Source organism: Chamaea fasciata, unplaced genomic scaffold, assembly GCF_029207755.1.
Source record: "Chamaea fasciata isolate MVZ Bird 193981 ecotype frontalis unplaced genomic scaffold, bChaFas1.0.hap1 SCAF_23, whole genome shotgun sequence".
Lineage (NCBI taxonomy): Eukaryota > Metazoa > Chordata > Aves > Passeriformes > Sylviidae > Chamaea > Chamaea fasciata.
Genome location: NW_027094108.1, coordinates 4,555,344 through 4,581,672, shown reverse-complemented (window position 1 = coordinate 4,581,672; position 26,329 = coordinate 4,555,344). Strand labels below are relative to the sequence as shown.

The 26,329-nt window shown below is 39.7% G+C and overlaps 2 protein-coding genes across 2 annotated transcripts; both read left to right on the top strand.

The window, feature by feature from the left end:
* Positions 1–6,993: 6,993 nt before the first annotated feature.
* On the top strand, positions 6,994–13,495 carry LOC136300683 (arylacetamide deacetylase-like 4). Its single transcript, XM_066203245.1, has 4 exons — positions 6,994–7,164; positions 11,051–11,267; positions 11,988–12,051; positions 12,724–13,495. The coding sequence occupies exons 1-4, from the start codon at positions 6,994–6,996 to the stop codon at positions 13,493–13,495; spliced, it is 1,224 nt and encodes a 407-aa protein (XP_066059342.1).
* A 4,578-nt stretch (positions 13,496–18,073) lies between these two features.
* On the top strand, positions 18,074–23,683 carry LOC136300581 (arylacetamide deacetylase-like 4). Its single transcript, XM_066203070.1, has 4 exons — positions 18,074–18,229; positions 20,619–20,835; positions 21,746–21,809; positions 22,909–23,683. Exons 1-4 carry the CDS (start codon positions 18,074–18,076, stop codon positions 23,681–23,683), a joined length of 1,212 nt encoding a protein of 403 aa, XP_066059167.1.
* The last annotated feature ends 2,646 nt before the right edge of the window (positions 23,684–26,329 follow it).

The following is a 26,329-nucleotide window of genomic DNA, read 5'->3' as shown; positions in this document are numbered from 1 at the left end:
GCGGTCACCTGCGGGCACCCTGGGCCACCTGCAGGGACCCTGGGCCACCTGTGGGCATCGGGGGCAAACTGTGGGCACACTGGGCTCATGCCATGTTGGACTTGTTGCCTGCCATGCTGGGCTCCTACTCTGCTGGGCTAGCTGTGTACCACACTGGGCTTATTCCATGCTGCCCTGGGCTCTCCTATGCTGCCTTGGGCTCACTCCATGCCATGCTGGACTCGTGCCACACTGGGCTCTCTGCAGGAACTAAAGTGCTCTGTCACCAAGCCAGGCAGCCCCTGCCTCCTCCCTCACCTACATGCGCCAGAAAGGTGCCCTGCTCTGACCTGAGCGCAGGGAAAAGCAGGTCCAGGAAGGCTGAGTTCAAGGGAGCCATCTCTGACACACGGAGTTTTGACAGGGAGCTGCTTGCCCAAGATCAGCTGGTGTGTGGAGGGCAAAGCTTCTTGCAGCCCTAGATTGCCAGCTGAACTCAGCCTAGGCTGATAATCATCAATATCTAATACCACTGTAGCAGTGTTTTTCTGGATAACATGACACCTCAAGGATTTTCCATGCTGGAAGAAGCTTGCATTGCTGAGAATTGGGGATTTAGCAGTGGGCAGTGAAAAAGGCAAGCTCTGAATGACAGAGGGAGACTCACCCTTCAAAAAAGGGTGCTTTCTTTCAAGACATTTTTGTCTGGTGATAAGGGCATACCCAGAAGGTCCCCACAGCACTTCAACCTCTGTCGTAATAGGGAAAGGGCAAAGTGTATTAAAGCAGCTCCCCCAGGTCCCTGGCTGTTTGCACTGTCAAGCATTAGACAGGTAAATTACAATTTCAGTTGTACAGATTAAGCTTTTCTGAGGAGGCTGTAACTGCACATTCATGCCCAGACAGGAGCTGCGGTAGCAAACAGAAATAACCTAAAATGCAAACCTTTGAGGATATCAAAAGAGCTCAATGATACCAAACCTCACAGTGTTGTCTTCACAGCTGGACTGGAAAGAAATTTGGGGTTATATGTGCAGGTATCACTAGGATTCATCAGAATTAATCCAGTCCACACGTTCACTCAGGTCTGGAGCCAGATGCACTATCCTGGGAAGCCATCTAGAGGTAAACACTGGAATTAAGGGAAAATTGCAATTAAAAACATTCTCAAATTTCTTCACATTTCTAGTTTTTAAAACACCACCTCAATGGATGTTTGAATCTGAGCATCTGTGAGAGAGAGAGGTGAGTTTGGACGCTGAATCCCTTAAAAATCAACTCACTTTTCGCCTTTGGAATCAAGCGGATATTTTTGAAAGCAGGCATTCAAAGTGGCCGCGTGGGAAAAGAGTCTTCAGGGGTTTTTTGTTGGCAGAAAGAAGGGCAGCCAAGTTTCTGGTGCCCCCCCCACTTGACATCTATATCACACATAGATTTTTGAATAAAAAATATGACAAATACCTAAATCCTTGAATTTCAGCTCTGTTAAAAGTTCCACAAAAGTTTTAAGGGAAAGAAAAAAGGAAATAAAATTGAGAAGAGAAAATTGCACAGTTTTTACCTTTAACTGCCAGGTTACCTCATATGAAATAAGCCATATGACTGTCACTGCATAATCACAAAGTGTCAGGAGAGAGGGTTTTGAAATGAAGATGAAGCATCCTAACTGGAAACGGTCTGTACATCCTGTCAGAATCAGTGAGTGTTCCCTAACTCAGCTGTGTCTGAAACAACCAGAGAATTTCCATTGCCTGTTGGCAGCGTTTAGCACCTTGGTGTGTTTTTACAGTAATACCTCTAGAAATGCAGCTCGGGGAGGCACCTGGCATTACAATTTTCCTCTTGGTCCAACAGCTCTGGAGGGGAGGGAGAAATTACCCAGAGAACCCAGTGTCTGGCTCAAACAGGAATGACTCAGTGTCTGGACTGGGAACAAATATAACAACTTTCTGCTACGGAAATAAGGAGCAGTGTTGAAAATGAAAAGATATGAACTCCATCGAAGTATATTTGGTTTTTTGATTCCTGAGTTCTGGCTCTTTACGCTTAAAGCACCACAGACATTTAAAACAGAAAACTCATCATATTGCAGTTAACTTGTTTAGATTTAAAAGAAAATTCATTATTAATGTAAAACATTTGCAGGTCCTTTGAAGCCAGGGGGAATGGAATAATCTTGTGAGCATTTATTTAATGTATTTATTTCCAGTTTGAATAATAATCTAAATATTTGTTTGAAGTGATTTTTTCTATTCAATATGATTTTGACCTATGTACAGAGTTGCTACCAAATTTGGATTGGGAGTTAATAGACAGTTCTAGATATACAACATTTTCCAAACCTGCTCTTCAAATTTCATTGAAGTATGAACCATTTTACTTCTTTACTGCTTTAGATTTACCTTGAAGCAGTGGAAACTAGTAGATGCTACACTGTACAAACCTACAAAAAAAAGAAGTAAAAGCAGATTTATAGTAAAACTGAAGTTAGTGCATCTTGCATGTAGTAAATAAAAACTATATGCGAGTTATTTTAAAATTCATGTAATTCAGCCAAAAGGTCAATTAGCTTTAAACACTACACATACTACATGTGAGAGCACTAGAACTTTACAGGTATTGTCCATTTTAATTGCAATTCTAGTCTGTAAAGGAAAAAAGAAAAGGAATATTCCAGAATTTCATCTGATTGTTGTAGAGAAACCACCGCACTCTTTCTTGGGAAGAGGTTTTTTTTCAAACTGTCACCTTTACAAAACCAACATGAACTTTTATTTACAAAGTCATCTCTGTTAGTGAGACTCCCTAACCTACACTTTCATATGGGGCTGATTATCCAAAGTGTTTTCAACACTGCAGGTACAAATGGGCACATACCTTTGGGAGGGTAACGAGGATCTGTCACATCACAGTGGTTCTCTCTAATTATCAGTCTAAAGTTGTCCCAAAGTGAATCCTATCCATCCACTCAGAAGTCCTAAACCAGTGCCCTGAAACATTTTATAAGCAGGCCTGTTAGTTCTGTGAAACTGCATCATCTTCAGAATTAATTTTGGATTTTTGGCAGTAGTTTCCTAAACAGACACTCACAACAAAGTATAAACTGAAAAAACAGCCAACACAACAACATTTTTAAAGCCATTTTCATGGCACCTTTAACTATGTTTTATTCCAGTTTACAAGAGCAAGAAGGTAGTCAGGCTGTCTGGAACACAGTGGGATTCTTCAGGTGGTCCTGTGCAGAGCCAAGAGTTGGACTTTGATGAATCCTTATGGATGTGTTCCAACTTGGGATATTCTATGATTCTATGTATTTCAGTGGTAACTCAAGCCAGTTTTGGCTTCCATTTGTTGATTTAGATTTCTGGGTTTTTACTTGTGCAGCTTTTGGACTGTACTTAGTGCAGATTTACTTCTATTTTCAACAAGAGTCATAGAAACTGGGTTTTTTTCTGACTTGTGGTGGCTTGAAGGAAAAAACAGCAGTGAGAAGCGCATTTACCTCCAAAGCAAGTTGATACACTCTCTGTACACATCTCTTACATGGCAGAGCTCCATTTTTGCAGAACAATGTTACCTGGATCTATGATGAGGCTCAGGCAGTGTCTGAACACTCACAGTTCATGTTACACCTAGGGAAGGTGTGTTCATAGAGCCTTTGCAGCCAAGTTCCTACCAGCCTTGGAAGGATGTTTGTACAAATGAGATTGCTAAACTGCAAGAACTTTTGAAAGGAAAATGAGCTGGAAATTAAAACTATGCTTGAGGCACATGTGAAAGCCATTTGGGCTAACAATTCTGTGTTTTCAACTTAAAAAACCCTCACTCAAATATATACAGTACAAACCTAGGAACACACGGCAGCAGTTCCACCATAGAAAGGCTGTGTGACTACAGTGTCAAGTAATACCATTTTTTTTTACATCAGTGAAGGGTTCTTGATCACAGACAATCTATCATGATCACAGAATAAAACTTAAACCTCCTTTCAAAAAGGAAAACCTTTTGCCAAGTTTATCTGGTTTTTGTTAGATGAAGTACTGCTGTCAGATTTGGATAAATCAAGAGCTAAATTTTTGTGCGTCTTGATTTCATTCTTCCTTTGTGTTCACACTTTCCATTTGAAATGTGTGCCAGTGGTTTTGTGATTTCACACTGTCCTTCTCTATGCTATTAAGAGTCTGATACTGTTGCCTTCTAAGTGGTGTTCTGGTCTAAGCTCAAAGGAACCGGGTTTCTGGTTAACTTCAGCCTGACAGCAAAGACTCTGTATCAGGCCTTTTACAAAAAGCTGCATTTTGATGTCTTAGGGCTTTCCCAGGGTCTTAAAACAAAGCAGTGGCATGAGTAAAGATATAAAAATATCTTACTGAGTAATTCTAAATTTTAGGTGACATCTCTTTCTAGATTCAAGAAGTGTAAAAATAATTGTCTTTATAAGCAGACGTTTTCACAGTACTCATAGAGGCTCTCTGGAATTCAAAGGGATGCAACATCACCTATGTGGTACTTGTTCCGCTTGCTGAATTGTTTTCATACATGTTAGAAATTGTCATTTGTAGTAACTGCCCTTGGTTTTCTTGACCTATCTGTGATTAGAAGCCAGATCTCTCAATATCTTAGGCTGCTTCAAGAGAGAACAATGCAAAATTAACACATGAGAACAGGAATGGAGTGACCATGTTTATTAACCTGATTGACTCATCTCATCTTTGGTGCCTTTACTCACTTTAAAGCCAGTCAATATTTACCCATTCCTTCTGATTAACTCCTCAGTCCTGCCAAAACTTCTAAGACATAAAAGGAACTGGAGAAACAGAAGAATTATGTCTTAAGGCTCTTAAAATTAGAGAGGTGCTGAAATCCTACTAAAACAACCTGACATTGATTTTGACAAAAATCAATGAAGAACAAGCTAATGCCTGTACCAAGTTTGTACTGGAAACCTGTAAACTAGCTTGGGAAGGAAATCTCAGGATAAAATATTCCCTGAATTCCTTCAAACCATGTCTTTGAAAAAGAGTTCCTTACATGCAGCTGTAGCTTCCTTTCAGAGTGAGAGTTCACTAGTAGGTACTGTGGTGAAATAATTCAGGGCCTCTAAGTGTCCAAAGTTTCTTCAAACTTGACAGTTTTCCAAAGGAAGTCAAAAAGAAGAGGAATGTTAGGAAGAGAATGATGGTGTCAAAGGTAAACAATTTTGACTGGGAGGCTAGGATAGGTAAGCTCACACTGAAAGCAATACACCCCAACCTAGATATTACCTCTCAGAATATAAAAGTAGCTTTAATTTTTACTTCAGTTTATGTTGTTTTGTTTTTTAAAAATCATTCAAGTTAGTGTACCCCCACAGGTCTGGATGGAGTAGGGTTGGGAGGGGCACAGTGAAGTGTCCTGCACCTCAGGATGGAAGAGATCAATTATTCCCCAGCTTAGTCAGTTCATTTGCATCAGAATTGGAAAGATTACTGTGATGGCAAGGTGCAGGCCTGCTGAGTTAAGCTGAGAACTCCATCTTATTACTTACATGGATTTAATGATCTTCTTATCCTTAACACCTTATCTATCTATCTATCTATCTATCTATCTATCTATCTATCTTAATTTTAAACCACATAATTCAATCATTTGTACTTGCTGAGCTCCACTGAAGTTAAAGATTACACCAATTCTCTTAAGAATCCAGTCTGGTCACTCATCATCCGGTACTTTATCTCTTATGACTCATCTTGTTTCCTCATTTCACACAGATAAATATTTTTTTTACCCCACTGACTAATTCACATTGAAGTTTCTTGCACTTTGCTGTAATGCATATTTTGTATAAATGGGATTTTTCTAAGCAGATACATTTTGTTTGCTTTTTTGAAGTGTCTAAGAAAATGTAGAAAGGACTCACCTTTTTTCAGTGAAGATCTCTCTGAGGGAATACACTGCAGTTGGTTAGCCAAATGCAGAATCCTTTGGCTCATAAAAAGGAGTACTTCTCTTCTATGGTCACAATTACAAGCTTTTATAAGGGTTTTTAAATGGAGTATTGGGAAGATTAGTGGGGTTAAAGAAATGTTTCAGTGTTCAGAGGATAAGCCCGGGTTGTATTGCTTATGTCAAGCTGAGCTAATGCTTGTTTGCTTTTTAATGTTACCCAAACAAGTTTTGTCCAGTCACAAGATGGACAGAAATACACTTGGTGACTCATTCCTGCACCATCATCACCTCCTTTGGTGCAAGCATTTGGATACCATATGCTCTGATCACACCTGAATTACAACCATGGATAACACAGAGTCTTCTTAGAAAAAACAGTAAAATATGGACTTGTAAAGATATCAAAACTTCTTCTTTAGAAAGAATCAGGTTAGGGCCAAAATTCTCCAAGTCAACAAGAGGTTTCCCTGTGCTAGCACTGCACCATTGTTGAGCCCAGAGCCCCTTGCTGCACACTCAAGCTGGCAAATAACTGACAGGTCTATGTGGATCTCCAAAAGCAAAATTCCTTGAGACTGAATTCAGAATGCTTGTTCTAACTGTTCTGGACAGCTATCTGCCTCAGCAAGTGAGCAGGGGAAACGATCAGCACGAAGGAAAAAGCCTTGGAATCATCCTTCAGACGTATGCCAAGAGCAGAACCACTACAATTCCTGACCATGGAGACTGGAGTCCAGCAGGGCCACTCTTCCGTAGGCTCTTTGACACTCACTGGTACAATTGCAAGACATCCCAGGCAGCTTTTCAGACCCATAAAGCAGATAAAAAATAAAAGCCATTTGCAAATTTGGAATATACAAAAGAATGGTGTTTCCTGGAAGTGACTTTGCCATGTATGAGCTTGAACCATGCCAAGTGCGGTTGTCACAGCCGGATGTTTGCAGGCTTCCAGCACCTGTCAGCCTTGCCTGAAGGAGAAGGGCAGGGGGAATTAAATATGCAAATGACTTCTCTGTGGAATCAGTCCGGAGCATATAAATACGGAATCATATCAAACAGTGTCTAATTATTCCAGACCAAAGAACAATGGAATCCTATTATATTCTGGTTTTAATAGCAGGAATTTTAGTTGCTTTTGTATTGCTGGTTTTACTTGCAACTGATCATAATTTCTTCAAGGGAGAGATTCCTCCTGATGTTTGCCAGCCAGCAAAACTCCGTTTTTATCACCGTTTGTACACTCTGATGGACACTCTGGTGAGTTGATCATGCTCTGGGATACTGGGATTTCCAGGAAAGGAAAGACTTGATTATGAAGATATGCATCTAAATATCGCAACTACATGTAATGGGAAGCACACAGCAGCAACACAGATTTAAAGGCCAAAGGCTGATTTGGTTTCTATTACCATGTACAAGGTAGCCAGGATGAGGTGAGTTCTTTTAAAACTGAGATATCCATTCTAATGCTGCACTTGTATATTTCTATGAGAAAATTTTACTGGTCCTGTGGATGACAGGAGAGGTGTGGATATAATTTACATGAATAATAATAAACCAAATTTCTATGTCTAGATGCACTCTGATATATGTAAGGCAATTTCCTAAATTCTGAGATATTTGCAGTAATTTTCTTACACTTGTTTCTCTTCTTATTCTCCAGTGACTGAATTACAGAGTCCTAGTTACATATCATAGAATCAGGTCGGTTGGAAGACACCTCCAGAAGTCATCTAATTGAACCTCCTGCCAAATCAGGTTTAGGCCTGTTATCACTTATTATCTGCATACCTGTAAGCCAGACTCACTGCTGTGGGCTTTGCCATCACAGAAAGAAACAGCTTTCACCCAAAAAGCTTTCAAAGTAGGCAACAGGAGTATGCAGGAGCAGCCTAAGCCCTGTCATGTCTGGCACGTAGCGTGTCAGAAGAAAGCCTGCAGGAAAATCAGAGCGGTTTCTTTGATGTTTGCATGAAGCTCACCTCAACTCTCTAATCCCCAGTTATACAGAAAGAACACAGGAACTTGGGCCCACATCCTGAGAGGTGATTTGGGCCATTTAAATATATTAAAGACCTAGGTGGGTTGCTTGAACTCACACAGCATTATTCACCAAATCCAGTGGTTGTCCCGGATTCTCCAGTGGTGCTTTTCTGCCTTGTCTGCCATGAAAGAAGAGGCTTCTGTCCTTGCATACTCACACTGCTCTTAGAGTTATGTTATATGTAAACTTAATATGACAGTAATATTACAAGAGGACAATGTTATTAAATTCTCTGATTTCCCTACTTGGTGGGTGAAAAGATTCTTTCAGGTGATACTTTTAACCCATTTTCACAGCTTTTAAGTGTCTGTTACAGAATAAGTGCATATGCTGTCTTCATTGATAATACCTAAAGTTCAGCATCCTTTCTCAGAATAGTTTAAAGATGCATTTCACCACTTGCTATGCATTGAATCCACTCACCTATTTTTCTTTCAAAAGCCTTTAGGCATCTGCTGGTACTTTGGGTGAATTTCTGGTTTATGTTTTTGCTAAGAGGAGCAGCCCTCACAGTAATGACTTCACAGGTTTCTTATCAAGTGCATAATGCTTTGTGTATGACACGTGACAATTAACTTACCCTGCTACTCCTGATGAATGCTGCTCTGCCTGTGCCACCAAGCTGTGCCACCACTGTGCCAGTGATGTGCCTCTACTCTATGCTCCTGAAAAAGCCTTTTTCCACAATACAGGACAGTCTTTTCCTCTTTTCTTCCACCTTACTTGCAATGTCTTAGAAAAGCTGCAGCACCAGGTAAGTGTGTACCTTCAACCAGAAGGTAAAAATGATGCTTCTGCTGCATCTCTCCACATGCCCAATCATGAAGAGATCAGTGACCATGTAAAATGGAAGAGATGAGAAGAAGCCTCCTGGATTTTGTTTCAAACTACTCAGACAGATCTGTGTTCAGACTAACTGTGCATATTGCACTGTGATATGAAGTGTTGATGGTAATTACTGTGGTTGGAAAAGCACACTTCAAAGTGACTGACAGAAAGACTGTCTGATGTAGTCCTAAGTCCATGAAGCTCAAATTGAGTGGGTTTTGCTGCTTTTGGTATATGATTTTGTAATTATTTTAAAGTGAAAATCTGGTCCCCATATGATCTTGCTCATAAAAAGCCAGTTTGTGCCAGAATTTAGGTTTTCCAGCAAGTAATTTTTCAAAAACCGCGTTTCACAAGAAAAGCTGACATGCTGTTTTTCATACACATATGCACATTTTAGGACCTGGTTTATGTAATACATTTCACCTACTAACACTGACTACATCTGTCTAGAAATAGTCAAACCTTTTAGGTTTTGAATATATTGCTATAGGTTCTGAAGTATTTCCTAATTATTGATTAAGAAGTTTTTCAACAGAGTCCATACCAAATTCCCCTTCTCCTTCATGACAGTGTTTCCCCTGAATCTGGAGATGTCTCTGTAACATCAGGAACTCCAAAGACAAGGCAAGGCAAGGAAAGAGGATATTTAGATAGGATGCTCTGATGCCAAGTTTATCATATATATTACTGTCATCTGAAAGCCCTAAAAACCCTCAAGGATGTTAGAAAATTCAAATGAGATTAAATGGCAATTCTGCCAACTTCAAACATTCCAAAACTGTAACTCTGACAGAAGGACTGACCTAAGAGTCATGAGAGTTTTGAGAATTGCTGTTTGGAGAAGATTAGATTCACCCTGTGGTTTCTGCCACTGTTGCACTGGGTCTTACAGTAGTTTTCCCCTTCGCCAGGATACCTTAAAATGTGCTTTTTCAAATGCAAGACAAGAACTGTGACCATCCATTTGTCACTTAAACCGCTTTAAGCACTGCTGGTATTGGTGGCAGAGTGTTATGAAGAAACCTCCAGATCATCTCTGGATTCCCATCTTTGTTTCTAACTGATTTTCTCCCTCTTCCATGGCTGATGGTGATTTCTTTTACTACTCCTCACCCAACTTGTTTAATGCAGACTGGTGTAGAGTATTAGGAAGAAAGAAAAAAGGTTAAAAAAACCCCATTTATACAAGCAGAGCTGGTCTTCAGTTTGTAAGGTATTGATACAGAGACTTCTGTGGCTTAGAAAAGAACAACATTATAATTTGCAAATGGCTTGTGATGACTATCATCATTCCAGAAGAATGAATTGCAGTTGTCCACAAGGGCATTTAAGTCACCATGTAATAGGAAGGGAAATGTTGTTCTAGCAGGAAATACATCAATTACAACATGTTTAAAGGAGGATTTCAGTGTGATCTTTAGACTGTCTTAATTATCAGCAGCTGACTGGCCTTGGTTAAGGCCATTGAACAAACCTTCCCTGTCTTCAGAATATTTGGTTTTTTGCTGATTTGATGTAAAAACTGACTGCAGTCATTTATGAATAGCTGAGAGATCTTGAAAAAGACAGTGGTTTCACTAATGGAGGAGGAGATACAATTCAGAACCATTTTTGTCACTTCCTCACTTGGGCCAGCAGCCCCTCAGCAATGATTACAGACACAATGATTTTCTTACAGCTTGTTCTCACTGACCCCGTGGCTGGGAGATGACCCAACACCCTTAAGTCACCCAGTCTTGCCCAGACTGGCCTGTGTTTTTCTCTCCCAGTGTTATAATCCTGTCATGAGAGGGACATTTTCTTCTCACCTAACCTTAAATATTTTAACTGAGGCATCTGAAGTACAGTTTATCATGGAGATTAACAGACACCTTCAGAGCATGATTTAACAGACCCAGAATTGGAACCATCCCCAAGAAATGCCTCTTTCTATTCACTCATTAGGAAAGGAGCCTCAGGCCTCCCAGCTTCCACACCTGAGCAAATGCCTGTTGTTACTTGTGGTAAATCCAGATCACAGGAACTAGAAGGTATTTATGTAAGACATTTAATGGTACAAGTATGACAACATTCTTCCCCTAATCATGAAGATGTAAATTTTCATGTTCTTAACCGAAATCCCAAAGACAGTTATTTGTGGAATCCTAAAAACTAGCAAAAAACCAACCCAGTTATGCTAAAGACAGTGTAGGAAAAAAGGCCTTTACGGAGTGGGAAGACTTGCATTCCCTAGAGTAATTTCTCCTTTCTCCTGTTCTATCTATCTAGGCAAAGATCTTAAACCGCTTGTCTATCATGGAGGAGCACACGTTTCTCAGGCTGATCACGGAAGGACCCCCAGCATGCTGGGATTGCCAACTTTTCATTAAGGATCTGCATTTTGATGGGGTACCCATAAGGATTTACCTCCCAAGAAAACCATCTGCAAGCAAACGGAGAGGAGTCGTTTTCATCCACGGAGGATGCGGCATTTTCGGAAGCATCAGTAAGGAACTGAAAGAGAAAATGTGACTGCTTAGTTTTGTTAACTGCCTGTTTTTAAAAACTCCTGACCCTCAGAAGTGACTGAAGCTTAGCTGGATAGACTGAAGATAGAAAGCACTTGGTGCTTATTTTTAACTTTTAAAACTGTCTAATCTGCACTTATTTAGTATTTAAATTATTTTTTTATAGGACATAGCACTCTTTATCATAGAACAATTAGGATCATAAAATGGCTTGGGTGGAAGTGACCTTAAATACAATCTTCTTCCACCCCCTGCCATGGGCAGGGATGCCTTCCACTATCCCAGGTTGCTCCAAGCCCCATCACACCTGGCCTTGGACACTTCCAGGGATAAGACAGCCACAGCTTCTCCAGGCAACCTGTGCCAGGGTCTCCCCACCCTCATAATAAAAATGTGTTCCTTATATGCAAATGAATTCTATCCTCTCTCAGTTTAAAACCACTGCCCATTCTCTAACAGTAATAATTATAACAATTCCTTCTTTTCCACACAGATCAATGATCTCTCTAAATGTATGAACTACACAGCAAGTCCTGATGACCAAAAGTCTAGATTATATTTATCCCAAAGAAAATTTGTGTAATCACTAAATAGGCAAAGGGCCAACAAGCTATTGTGGTAATATGTCATAAAAATATAAGGGACAATATTGACTGAAGTTTTCTAAGATATTAATTACATCAACATTTGTTCTTCAGGAAGTTATGAAAGAATATGCCGGTACATAGCCAGAAAATCTGATTCAGTGGTTGTGTCTGTTGGGTAAGTGAGATCCAACCAGTGCTAATCCTAGAATTAGAGAACTCTGCTGCTTTCCCCCTGCTTCCACACGCCTCTGAACTTACATTTCTTTGAATGTAAAAAAAGAAACTGAACTCTAGTGCTGTCTTCCCCACACTGCTGTTATGTAGGAGCAAGCGTGTGTCATGGAATGGCAACAGAAATACCTGAGCCAGGGTTAGAGTTACAGGATTGTTCATTGTACATCACTGTCACCACAGAAATCACTACCTTTGTTTGAAAATAAGAAATTTTAAGCCAAATATCAGATTTTAATATTTGAAGGGAATATTTAAAATCATCTGTGGTGATTTTATGGAGTAAATAATGAGCCCAAAATTTAGTCTTTTTTAAAACCAGCATGGGCCACTGCTTCCTATAAAGACATTTTGATTGTGGAAAATATGTGATGGTATAAAGAAACCTAAATTTCCAACAAATTCTTCCAAGAAAAAGTTTACTATTATGGGATTTTATTAAATTTGAGAAGGAAAGGGAGGAAAAGTTGTTCTGGTTTGCTTCAGCATGTAAAAACTTTAAACTAGATATGATTAATGATGTAATTAATTTTGGTTTAGGGGAGTTTTTGCATGGCATGTATTTCAGATGAGACACTCAGAATGTGTAACACCAGCTACTTTTTCTACCTCTCAGGTATAATTTAGCACCTGAGAAAAGGTATCCAGCCCAAACCCTGGAATGTCTCACAGCTACCGTGCACTTCCTGAAGACTGCAGAGACCTACGGGGTGGATCCCGCTCGGATTATTGTTTGTGGGGACAGTGTAGGGGGCACATTCACAGCCAGTGTTTGCCAAGAACTAGGGCAAAGGACAGATATCCCAAAGATCTGTGCCCAGGTGCTGATCTATCCATTTCTCCAAGCACTGAACTTCAATCTGCCATCTCACCAGAAAAATGCTTCTGTTGCCTTCCTGACTCAGGAGCGCACAGTCCATTATATTCTCAGATACCTGAATAAGGGTTGCTCCCTGAAGGAACCAGTTCTGGCTGGTTCTCATGTTCCCGAGGATATAAATTTGAAATATAGGAAATTGATAAATCCAGATCTTATTCCAGATGTGTTTAAGCTGGGCTATAAACCACCACTCCCCGCTTTGTTTCTACCTGAAGTCCATGAACAAGTGCCAGAACTGTTTGAGCCCTGGGTCTCCCCACTGCTGGCAGAGGATGCTGTTATTTGTGGCCTCCCTGACACCTGTATTGTCACCTGTGAGCACGATGTGCTCAGGGATGACGGGCTGTTGTACAAGAAACGCTTAGAGGACAACAACATACGTGTGACCTGGCACCACGTGGAAAAAGGGTTTCACAGTTCACTGGGATTTTTTGGATATGGTATTTTCTCTTTCCCATCATCAAGTACAATAATGAAACACGCTGTAGACTTTATAAAAGGCTATTAAATCATTTTCTTGAATGCAGTGCACTAGTATTTAGAAAGAGTGTGATTGAATTAAATGATTCAATTAACTATTTACTAGATATTTGTCCATTAGAATCAAGGGAAGAACTTACAACATTAGCATGGTCTGCTGAATTCTGATTTTTACTTGCTATTACTTAGAAATGTGATGTTTAGAGGTTTTTTGTAAGCTTGCTTTGATGTTCTCTTCCTGCATTGTAAGAATTTTTGTTTTCTTCATATATCAAAGAATAAAAACTCAATCACAACAAATAACATTCTAAATGTGTAAGTAAAAACCACATGCAGTGTGTGAGTAATTAGTCATATACACATGCACGCCCACCTAGTGCTCCCAAAATCAGCATGGAAAAACCTCTGGAGAGTGGAGATTCCTTCCCTACTTCAGGGATGAGTAGTAATACCATCAGAGTGTCTGTGGAGACAAGCAATAGCTTTGCATCTATGAAGGATGGAATTGGGTGTACTTATAAACCTGATTTTAAGGGGAAATAGGGGACAGGTAGGTTGCTACAGCTCACATGCTGCACAAGATGGATACTAGGAGGTCCTGGAGACTGCAACAGAGATGAAGAGAGGGAGAACTGCTCAAAAGTAACTGAATATCCCCTATATTATATTCTATAAGTTCCTTTCTGAGCAGCATTTGATTATATTCAGCTTAGCTGGCTTTTGAGGAGAAAGGATGTAAATAGCATGGGACCTGACAAATAATTTCTGTGCATATCCAAAGCTAAAGAAAAAACTGAGCTCAATTGTTTATTAGAAGAGATCCACTCTTGCTAAACACAGATGCCAAAGATAATGGCCATTGCATAGCAGAATAGCTGGTCATGCAATGCCTAGGAATTGTAAAATATTTAACTGTTGTGCAACCGTCTTGTCTTTGTAACATCCATGCACACATGACTGTGGAAAGAGGTTACTACATGTCTACTCTCTGCCAAGCAAATTGTGAGTAGGAAGAAGACAGTGGGCTGAATGTTTTGTGTTGTCACCATGTTAATGAATGCTGGTGACAGGTGAGCTGGTTCACATCTCTGCAACAAGTCACTACTTGAGGGCTCTCATTCTCCAGTCCCTCTCAGCAAAATGAAATTACATTTCTTCACGCTCTGTGACACAACAGAGAGTTTCGTTGTTTTATTTTTCCTGTTGCAGGCATAGCAATTTGCTTTTCAAGCAAAGAAATGCTTCCAGGGGTAAATAATGTGATAGTTCCAAATGTTCCACTGTTTGAGGACTTCAAGATCTGCCTTGGTTACAAAGACAAAGGTTGGGTTACCATCTCACACGCTGGTAGCTGAAGCTGGGCCAGCAGAGTCTGTATCTGCTATGAAAGCCTTGAAAAAAGTTGAATGATATTGGAGAAGTTGGAGAAGGTTGGCAAGTGCCAGAACTAAGGAGGTGTGTACAATTCCACGTTGTATTTTGTAAGTTATGAGATGGTCACACACCATCACACAGTTCAGTGCAGCATTATACTCCTTGTCAGTTCAGCTGCCCAATACTTGTTTTCTCTCTTTTATCAGTCTCTGGAATTATGCCTTGTTTATGTATCAATATCCAAACTTGACACTGATCTATTCCTGAGATTTTTCCATGGTCCTTTATCCATTGGTCTTTAATTTACTACAAATAATAACAAATTTAGCTTTATAATATGTCAGCAGTATTAATAATTCTCTTGAACAAATGTTTTAATCATGGGCTATAACCACTGAGTGCAGATGGGTAAGCAGAGAACAGCAAGTGCTGAAATAAAGTATTCTTTGTTTAATCATGACTCCCAGATTTTCTAAACTTTGAGAAATCACATGATCTCTCTGTCTCCATGGAACTTCCTGTACTTTATTTTAATTAATTTAATTAATTACAGATCTGCTATGTGCCTTGCATTGCTAAGATAGAATATTTGAAGACATTCTTATAGTCCCCAAAGCATGGCATTTTCAAGCACAAATTTTAAAAAAGTCAAGTACAAAACATGAGAGTCAATGCCACCTACAGAATATGGACACCAAAGTCATTCCTCAAGGAATTACGTAGCCAGAGAGTGAGGACTGATAAGGCCAGCTCCCGTTCAAGTTCAGGCTTCCAGCACCAGATGGCTCTCATGCTCTGCAGAACCCAAAAGGAGCTTCTTGGGTCACGCAGCACTTTCTCTGGAATGTTTCCCGGTCTCCCAGTACAGGCTTCCACTTACAGTGAGTTCTGTTGCGAGCTAATCAGCAGCATGATCTTTTCCCTTGCATGTGCACCCATATCGCAGAAAAAGAACAAGGAATGACAAGATTTCAGGCCCAGACATTAAGCTTTTCACTGGAAATTAATAAGAAAGGGAGTCCCTGGTGTAGGAGAAATAGAGCTTTGGCCTGGTCTATCCCCTGCTCTATCTCAGAGTAGCAGAGACAAGGTCAAAAAATGATCAGAAGCTAGAAAGTGCATTTATTTTAAAGATTATTTAGGGAATGGTTTTCTCTATCCTGGGCCTCAAGCTTGTGAGTTGCTGAGACTAAGCTTACAAAGCATCAAGTACTACTCTGTACCTGCAATGCTCAAAGGGAAAAAACACATTATTACTTCAGAAGCCAAGTAGTTTGTTTCTTCGACAGCTTCCAGCACATCCAGTCTTTGTGTGGAGCCCCTGGGGGTGCTGTGATGTCCAGACCTTGTCAACGTGCCCAAATGAGTCCAAGACCTACCGGCTGTTGGTGAATTGGCACCAAAAAGATTAAGAACACAGAAGGACGATAGGTGCTAAGAAATGCAGTACAAAGGATATGTCACAGGCAGCAAGAGCCTTCTTTTCTCCCCAGAGGGGCCAAATCTGATAGGTGTACTTAGACCACACTTCACCCACTGGGACAGCAGAGTTTAGCATATGCCAATTAATTACTTTCACAATTAAACACTGAAGAAGGGAGCTGCAACCGTGTTTGTGCAACACTATTTCCCAATGCTCTAGTCTGAGCTATAAGAAAGCTGAACCCGCTGTGCACCTTTGTCCTGATGGGTTTGAATTCACCACTGCCATTTCCCAAGAGTGTCCCAATCCCCAGGCAATGTGGCTTTCACCAAAATCCCTTATCGAGATGGGCATCAAATGCCATTATCCAGAAGGATAAACAAAAAGGAATCTGATTTTACACTTATTATACTAATAATTTTCTGGCAAGGGAGGGAGAGGCACAGGGACATTGGGAAATGAAAATCCACCAAGATTTGTTGGATAAAATGGAGAAACAGTTTAGGTAGAGACAGCAAAACATGGAGCAGCTGCTTTTTAGAAAATGTACATTCAGACTCAAAAATGAAGCTTCATCCTGCTTATTCTAAACAGTTTCTGAAGTCAAGTATCAAGCCTGAGCCATTTCCTATGCAGGTCATGGACTATGCATGCTAAAGCCCTGGGGTTCTCTGTCTTTAGTTTCATTTTATTAAACAATTTGAGGTCAGCTTATTCCTTATAGTGTTTTATTATTATTTAAGAAAAAAAAATTATACACTTTTTAACCTTAATTTACATAAAAAAAATTTTACCCACACTGTGATTTTTCAGAAAGAGAATCTGCTGCCTTCCCAGTTTGAGCAAACTGCTAAAAACACACTGTTCCCAAAGGTGACATCACATGAGCTGTGCTTTACAGATTTTTTTGCTTCAGGTTGAATCTTATCATTAATTATTCGTGTATGGAAAAATCTGTTAGCTCCAGAGGAAGATCCTAAAGCTCACCACAGAAGAGTGGGCTGCTGATGTCTAGTCAGTGCTACTAGCCCTAAAATCATGAAGTTCAAGTCTAGTTTTCATCAGTTGGAATCGTATTTCTACCTGGAATGACATCTGTACATAGTATCTTACTGGAAGACAGAGACTGCAGCACTGCCAGGCTCAACCAAGAGCCAGATAAAAAAACCAAACAAATCCAAGGAAACACAACAGCTGATGCAGGGAGAGAGCCATTGAGAAGGATGAGGCAAGAACAGCTCTCAGACCAGTCTGCAGCTGTCTCTGGCTCCACTGGACTTAAAGGTGCAATGGCAGCAGCATCCAAAATCTGCCACCACAGGTGATGAAACATGTTTGTGACACTGAGCCTTGATTTCAATAAAAGTCTGAAAAAGTAAGGCATGGAGGCACAACAAAGCAAGAATCTAAGTAGGTTGGAAGATAATACCAAGAAATGTGATGCAGGAACTCAAAAATAATAAAGGCTTGACTGTAATCAAAAAACAGAGACAGAACAAGGTTTTTTTTCTTGTAAACTGATACTGCAATGATCTATCAAGTCACAGTTCTGCTGTCATGGGCACAGCCTTGTTCGTGCAAATGTGAAAACCAGTTATGCAAGCCTCTCCCACAATTAATTGTTACTGTCTAATTGTATGGTTGAGTTGCCACATGTCTTCATCGTCCTATCGGTCTTTTTTAAAGCTGGATTATGAGCTATGACGAGAACAGCTAATCCTGTGCTTTTACTTTCAGAAATCCAAAAGTCTGAAAAAGTGGGAGGAGGCCACAGCTGGTTCTTTCTTGGGCTCCTACCAACACAGCAAGATGGAACTTCTCCTGGCCATTTTTCTCACAGTTTTTACTGGTATTGTGGCAATTGCTTTTTATTATGAACACCCCAAAGCAGAAATTCCTCATGCAATCAGTGAGTGGCAAAAGCTTTATGCTCTTCATTACATCATGAACTTTGGGTTTGGTCTGGTAAGTAAAACTTACTTAAAGCTTGAGCTTTTAATTCTATTTCTGTTAGAGGGATAGTGGTTTGGTGATGCTTTTTAGAATCAATGTTTAAATAAATTGCAAATGTGCAACTGGACTGATTAGGTGATGGAAGCAGATTCCTTCACCTGTGCTGTGCATAACAGACTTCCCTGTTTGCTATACAGCAGCGAAGGCAATATTTTTGAAAGACAAAATTGGGCAGACTGTGCAGTTCCCAGTTTTTTCTGATGGCCTGTGTTTTAGCTTTTCATGCCTGCTGCCTCAAGGCAATACTTGAAGGCTTAGAAGGTAACTTGCCCTGAGTATGTGGAATTTCTGCTCTGTGTAACACTGTGCTTGCTTACAGGGTGAGCAGCTAAATGATGTCTGTGATCTCAGCTCTCTCCTGCAACCCTGTCACTCTCCTCCTAAGCCATCTGAAGGCAGCTGCCACATTCATCATCGTTTGCCTTTCAATATGCCTGAACAACTTTCTTTTTTGAGACAGTACATGTAATATCTGAAGTGACTTTCTGTGTCATTGTTTTTGGCACATTTTTGATCTTTCCTTGCTTTTCATCCTTGTTTCTTTTTAAAACTAAAACATGACATGCACTTGTCTTTCTGTTTCATCAAACATCCTGTCCTAAATGTATTGTTGCCACAGTCATTTTAAAAACCCTTCTGTGACACCTAAACTAAGCTTCTTTTAGTCATTTAAATTATGAAATAAACCTGTTCAGTCTCTTTGGCTTATGCATTGCATTTCACTTCAATTCTATGTTCTAATGTTGCTAATTCTTCCTTTTCTTCCCTGCCCCATTGCTTACTAAGGTTTGTTGGAAGTCAGTGAGCTCCCACAAGGTGTCTCACCATGTCTCAACACTGCTTTGACAACAAATGAATAAAATAGGATAGGAATTGAAGTCAAAGTTAATTTTATTACATGTATAACACAGTGTATAAACATTTTCTAAACACTGTGTGATTGCTCTTTATCCATCAAAGTTTAATTTCTGTGTAATTCATTTGCTAAAAGTGAAACGGCCGAATTTAGAAATTTACTGGTGATTTATGTAATTTTTAACTTCTGATCTTACAATTCAGTGTCCTTTTTGCTGGCCAGTGAGAGGCCAAGCACAAGTACTGTCATACACTGTCTGAAAGGAGCAGAGAGATAAGGACATTAAGGATAAGGAGAGTTAAACCAAAGTTTAAATGCAAGTGGAGTTCAAGTCATGTAGCAACTCTGCTATGGCTGTTGGGCAAATTACTTATGCCAAATTCTTTCAAGGGCTGAAAATCCATGAAGTCAAAACTGCATGGAAAATTAAAGTTTACAAGAATATCCAGTGTTCAGCTGGGACAAAAGGCAACACTGAACACTGTGGTTGGTAAGGTCTCCTGGTACTCTTTTAGTATTTTCAAGACAAAGATGATGTCCATAGTCCATACAGATATAGCTAATTGCAGGTTTAACCTTTACTGTTACAAAAGTAATAGTGTGAGGAAAGAAAGTACCAGAGGGAAAATTGAAGAATAAATAAGTAAAGTTACTTTCCCACGACACGGACCAGGAGTTCTATAGAAGGAATTGATATGACACTATTAACTTTGCCTGACAATCCTTCCTGGGTATGGGATCAGCTCTTCAGAGAGCCTAAAACAGGATACTTACACTGAATTTAACAGGAGCACGTTACTGAGCCACATGAGGTCTGTGAAATATGAGGCAAAAACTACAAGGGCAGGTTTTTAAGATCTATGCAGTGCAGACCTTTATAATTCTCTTTGAAATGCATATGCATGAATAACAGCAGCACAACAAATTGAATTACTCATTAGAGAAATCTGCTGTGGAAGTAGTGCAAAATTGAATCCAATATAGTGGAAATACAGTGATACTGCCTCACATTTTTTGTCTTGAGCAGGAATAGAATAGAGCAGGCTACAAGTGAAACAGCTTATAGCCAAGCAGATGCAATGGAGTAAATGAGTCCAGAGTGACATAAGAACCTTAGCCCAAGAGTTTAAGTAAGAATCAGTGAGCTGTGAGATGATCAAGCCAGAGTTCAAAGCTATTCTTGGTCAGGAGGACAGCTGTAGTAGATGCTATGGATTTTTTTCCTGCAAGTTTGAAAGCAATTTGAGTTTGGGAAACAAAACTATTGGCTATGTTTCTTGATCCAAAGCTGAAGTTTAGAATAATCCTTATCTTGTTCAGGCACATGGCTACTGAAACACCTAATAAGGTAAAGTATTTGACACCTTTTATCTACTATAATAGTTTGTTTTCCTATTGAATTGACCACGGAGTTTAAAATTTTTCATTACCAATCTTCAGGTTAGGTAGAAATTTGCACTAATTTGTGGTTTCTTTTATCACCAGGCAACATTTTTGGACAAAGTTGGTATCATCTCAGAGGTCCACGTCCTCAGGGTTATAATGGACACAATACCACCACTAAAGGATACACGTCTTCTTATCAAGGACTTAAGGTTTGAAAGGGTTAAAGTGAGAATTTACCAGCTGAAAACATCAAACAATAGCCAAAGAAGGGGAATCGTGTATTTTCATGGAGGAGTTGGCCGGCTTGGAAGTATCCGTAAGTAATAGAAATAAAACGAGCTAGAACATGCAGCAGCCAGAAAAGGTCAGGGAAGGGACCACAGTGGGTAATTTGGTCCCACCCCTCTCCTCCAGCAGGGCCATCCCACAGCACGGGGCCCAGGATTGTGTGCAGACAGCTCTGGAATATCCCCAGTGAGGGAGACTCCACAACCACATACTACAGTTTGTGATCTGATATGGTATATCTTAAACTACAAGAGTTAGTAGGTTTAACATTATAAATAAAAAAAATTAATTTCAGGACAGAAAAATCAATTTACTCACATGCAATAGGCATCATGTTAAATTCTCTTTATATAGACTGTGTATCTAGAATAGTCTCTGATCATTTTTAATACCTATTTTCTTCCTTCCTCTTCATGCTTATGAGAAAAGTTGAAAATCTCATTAGAATTTTATTTCTTATTTAAAGCACCCATTTTTTGTTCACAAGCGTGTGCAAGCTTGTATGTGTGTATCATGCTGTGTGTCTTTATAGTGGAAAAACAAAGAAAAAGCACAGTTTGGAATCTGACTGGGAAAGAGATGAAATGATGCCTCATGCACAAGAAAAATTCTTGTACTGGATTTAGCAGGTTTTTTGTTGTTTTTTTTTAAACAACTTCTCCCCTTCAAAATTCCTTTAAAAGTGGCAGCAGTGGTGCTGTCTGTGACTTTTCAAAGAGGGGACCAAAACAATGCATTGGTTTAAATTCTGGGTTTCTTACCAGCCAGAAGATTCTCACAGCTGTAAGGAAATGGTGAGCAGTGCCCAGATCAGACCATGCCACATCCGACATGATGTGTAGCACCAGTCATGCAAGAGAGATAAGAATTTCAGAACATTTTCATTCCATTTATTTTTAAAGCAAGTTCTAATTCCAGTGAACTATTGTGTTTTATAGGGGCCTATGAAAGGACGTGCCGCTATCTCTGCAGGAAGACCAGTTCAGTGGTGGTGTGTGTTGGGTAAGTGGACCCAGGCAGCCACTCTGTCCCTACATTTGCAAACCTTTACTGCACTCCAGCTCCTTTTGAAGTACATTCAGTACTTATACTTGATGATCACATGCCTTTCACCAGCACTGATTTCTCTCGGGAGGAATTAGTCAACTAATCCCCAACTGTTTATTTTCAAATGAAATCCATTACAGTAGTTTTGTAATTTGTAGCTACCACTAAGACATGAGGATGTTTTTGTTTTCTAGAGCCATATTCAAACCACCTTAGGCTGAAAGCCTGAAGTGTAACTGTTTCTCTTGAAAGCGCAGTTGCCCAGAACACCAAATACTCATTTCAGATGTTCTGAAAAATAAGAGAACCTCATGAGTTTAAAACAAGAGGTTACAAACCTTTGACATATCCACCCTCAAAATAAATCTATACACTTCACTCTATTGTCTTAAATTCTTCAGTAAGTTACACTTGCAGGCATGATGCATTTCCATGAAGAAATGAAAGCAGGAAATTCACACTTGTAGTCAACCTCAGATGACGGTTAAAATATTTCTCTGATGTGCTGTAATGCTTTTTAAAAAGAAACAATGTCTAAAAAGTTCAGGCAAAGAGTTGGTTACAATTACACTAATTGCTGTTTATATCCTAAAATACTTGAAGAGCCAGTAACTCATTGATTCTGTTTGAAGAATTCAGCCTCCAGAACACTGAAAACTCTTCAGATTTTCATTAACAGTTTTCTATGCTCATATTTTCTATGCTCATATTCTCTAACAATTTGTTGTAAAATGTTCATTTCCTAACCGGAATTAATGATAACCGCTTGACACACCTGCCTTGCCAGCTAATTCCAACATAACTCTCATATGCCTTCAGTCACTTACAAGATAGGTAAAGAAGTATTTTACAAAGCTAGAACAGTGTACTGACTCTCCCAAACACAAACAGTAGCAAATAATACATCAAAAGCACTAATTTGGATCAATTCTATTGCTGCAAGTATAATTGCAGAGTATTTTCCTGTCTTTTCAGAGAAATAAATGAATGACAAGATTCCATCAGGCCCATTCACTAGAAATGACTATGCTAAAACACTTCCACTTCTATTTAGGTATCGTTTAGCTCCTGAGCACCCATTTCCAGCCCAGTTTGAGGACTGTCTCACTGCTGCCATCCACTTTCTGAGGACTGCACAAGACCATGGAGTTGACCCTTCCCGTGTTGTCATCTGTGGAGACAGCAGTGGAGGGACACTCACTGCTGCTGTTGCCCAGGCACTGGTGAACAGAAGAGATCTCCCAAAGCTGAGAGCACAAATCCTAATATACCCTTTTCTGCAGTGTGTGGACTTAAATTTACCTTCTTATCAGCAGAACGAGAGAATCCCCATTTTGCTAAAGGAACGAACCCTTGTTCTTGGCTTGAAATATATTAATAAGGACGTGAGCATTGAAGAAATATTTAAAGGCTGCCATGTTACAGAAGATAAGAGATTGAAATATCAGAAATGGGTGAGTCCTGACTACATCCCTCATGAGTTTAAAACAAGAGGTTACAAACCAAGTCCAACATATCTACCCTTAAAAGAAATGTGTGAAATGGCCGAGTCCATGTTTGACCCTGTTTTTTCACCACTGTTGGCTGAAGACAGTGTTATTGCTCAGCTTCCTGAGACTTTCCTTTTGACCTGTGAATTTGATGTGCTTAGAGATGATGGACTGCTGTACAAGAAACGATTAGAGGACCATGGTATAAAAGTGACCTGGTGCCATCTGCAAGAGGGATTCCATGGAACAGTGTTCTTAGCGGGTTTTGGTAGGGTTTTAGGATTCCGCTCTGGAGCTAAAGGCATGGAAAAGATAGTAAATTTTCTAAGACTGATGTAAAATTCTATTTCTTGCTTTCTTTTCCCAATTCCTATCTCTTTTTCTTACAAACTTATTTTTAAAAATCCTCAATTTTCCTTTCCTTAAATCACCACCTGAATTTCTGCATTGCATCCATCTTCTTTTTACCCACTAAGTTGACTGCATGATGGCCTTTGCTTAATTTTGTCTCAGGTGATTTTATATTTCTTTCCTCTACCAGCTCTTCAGTTTTCTCTTGCAGCCATTAAAGATCTCATCCTTATAGCAACAGGCTTTGCAATGTGGTCTGGTTCAGTAAAGTTCTGGTACTATTAGAACACAAACCACGTTTGAAAACAACCTGGGGCAGGTAACAAGGTGTGAATCTACTGGATTGCTGTATAAAGAGTATGGTCAAAGACTTGGGAAAGCCTGTATCTGGTGTGAGCTGAATTTGAGACAAGCTTAAAGAGAACTTAATGTAGCAGGAAAAATGTGAACATAAACAGAAATGAAAGAAGGGGAAGAGAAGGAGAGAAGGGAAAGGGCAGGCTTGGAACTACAGATGTTATAACAAGTATTGGTTAAGGGAAACAACATCTATTAAAAACCCCATGCATATACATTTTATATATAGATAATATATACATGGGAATATAAAGTAATATCAGTTCCTTTACAAAGTGTAGGCCTGCACTGTCTGATGCAGGAAGGACTCTCCCTTTGTGGGCCAGTGTCAAGTACCATTGGAGAGAAAGGAGAATGACTGAGAAAATTAAAAAGGAAAATCAAAGTTCAGGTCAGTCTTAAACTGTTTACAAAAAGAGATGAATGATCAAGGAAACCAATACAAAATAAAATGGCATAACAAAAATGTAAAGCTATTTTCTCAGAAATGAACTCAAGTATTGCCAGAAATGTTAGTAAATGTTTTAATTACACCATTCTGAGGTGAATGTATAACTGTAGAACAGTGTAACTGTTTCAGGTTTTTTTATAATTTTATATCCTGAATTAAAATAACTCATCATGCCACTAGACTCTATTGTTTTAATTCTTCAGTAAGTTCTACTTGGAGGTGGGATGCATTTCCATGAAGAAACAAAAACGGAGTGAGGATGTAGTTTTATAGTCAGTCAAAACTTCTGACTGTCTTCACTTTAATTAACACCTCGAACACTAGTCACACTGAAATTACCACCATTCTTGTCAAGGAAATCTCTAGCTCTGTAATTTTCAAGTATCTGATATTACTGTAGGTGTTTTCTGCCCCCTACTGGCTCATTTAAACTGTAACCAAAAGCAAGGATGCTGCAGACAGTTACATAAGACAAATGATCCAACAGAAGACACCCTACAACCAAGGGAAGGGCTTTCCTGCAATGCTCTGCATGGCTATTTACACTCAGCATGTGAGCAAAGAAAGACTCCCGGAACATTATGAATTACATTTAGTTACACTCATATAGTAGTCAAGAAAAAGGGGAAATTTTATAGGGATTTTCCATATGGCATCCCTGAATGAATACAGTGTGAATAAGCATAAAGCCCAGAAAATCTTCTCCAGTGTTTTTCCTGATTTCTAGGCACACACTTCCACTGACACTTTTGAATGCTCCCTGTTTTCCATATGGGCAACCTGTGCCATGAATGCTGAGGTGACATCAGTGGCAGTTTGTCCATAAAGTGATAGAGATGTACATTCCTGACATTAAAATATACGAGTCAGACTAACACAAAGGCTGACAGCTGTCAAACCTCTCATGGGTATTACACCCCAAAGACCATATGATGGAGCTACTACAGATTTTTTTTTTTTTTCTTTTTTTTTTTTTTTTCTTTTTAACCTAGAGAGGTCTGGGTTACTGATGAGTTTTTGCCTATGAAGAACTTAGGAAAATACTATGTTGACAAGTAAGTTTCCTTAGCTGGGGCAGTTCCTTCCCATCTTGACAAAAAGAACTAGTTCCTTCCATAAGGGAAGGTGAGGTGCCTGAGGGGGTAATTCCCTCCAGAGTTTGCACTCTGAGTGAAGTGACAGCCCAAGCCATGCTGCCCTCCAGACAGGAATAGGGTGTGGACAAGGCTGTTCCATCCAGAGGTATTAACCTGAGAATTTGGGCATGAGCCACATTTCTTTAGCTGGTCTCTAGAGTTTGCCCAAGGGCACTAGAGCACAAATAAAAGGATCCAGGAGCAGACTGGAAGGAACACTGTCGAAACCTGAAAATTAGTGAGGTGCTGGGAAGCTCAGTGCAGCTGGGAGGGTTTGACACTTTGAGTAGCTCTGTGTGACAGGAAGATGTTGAAGGAAATGAAGGACAGGAAAGCAAACTGCCCTGCATCATTCAATCCCCAGATGTTAGCACCAGCTGAGTCTGTGATAACCTGGAAAACCTCTTTGTGCTCTGGGCACACTATGTGAGTACCTGAAATACATTACCAAAGGTTAAATTGGTTTGATTTCAAGGTTTTACTGAACCTGTTCTTATGCCTTTGTAGCCTGAAGCTGTCTGTTTAATAACAGAGCACATTTTAAGCCATAAACATAAGTTTAGATTACCTGCTCTAACCAATCAAGTTCGGAGTGATGCATTACAGAACCTTACAACTTCAGTTATCCTCTGCCACAATTATTGTTGTCTTCACATCACCTCTTTATACCACACTAGTTACAACTCACAC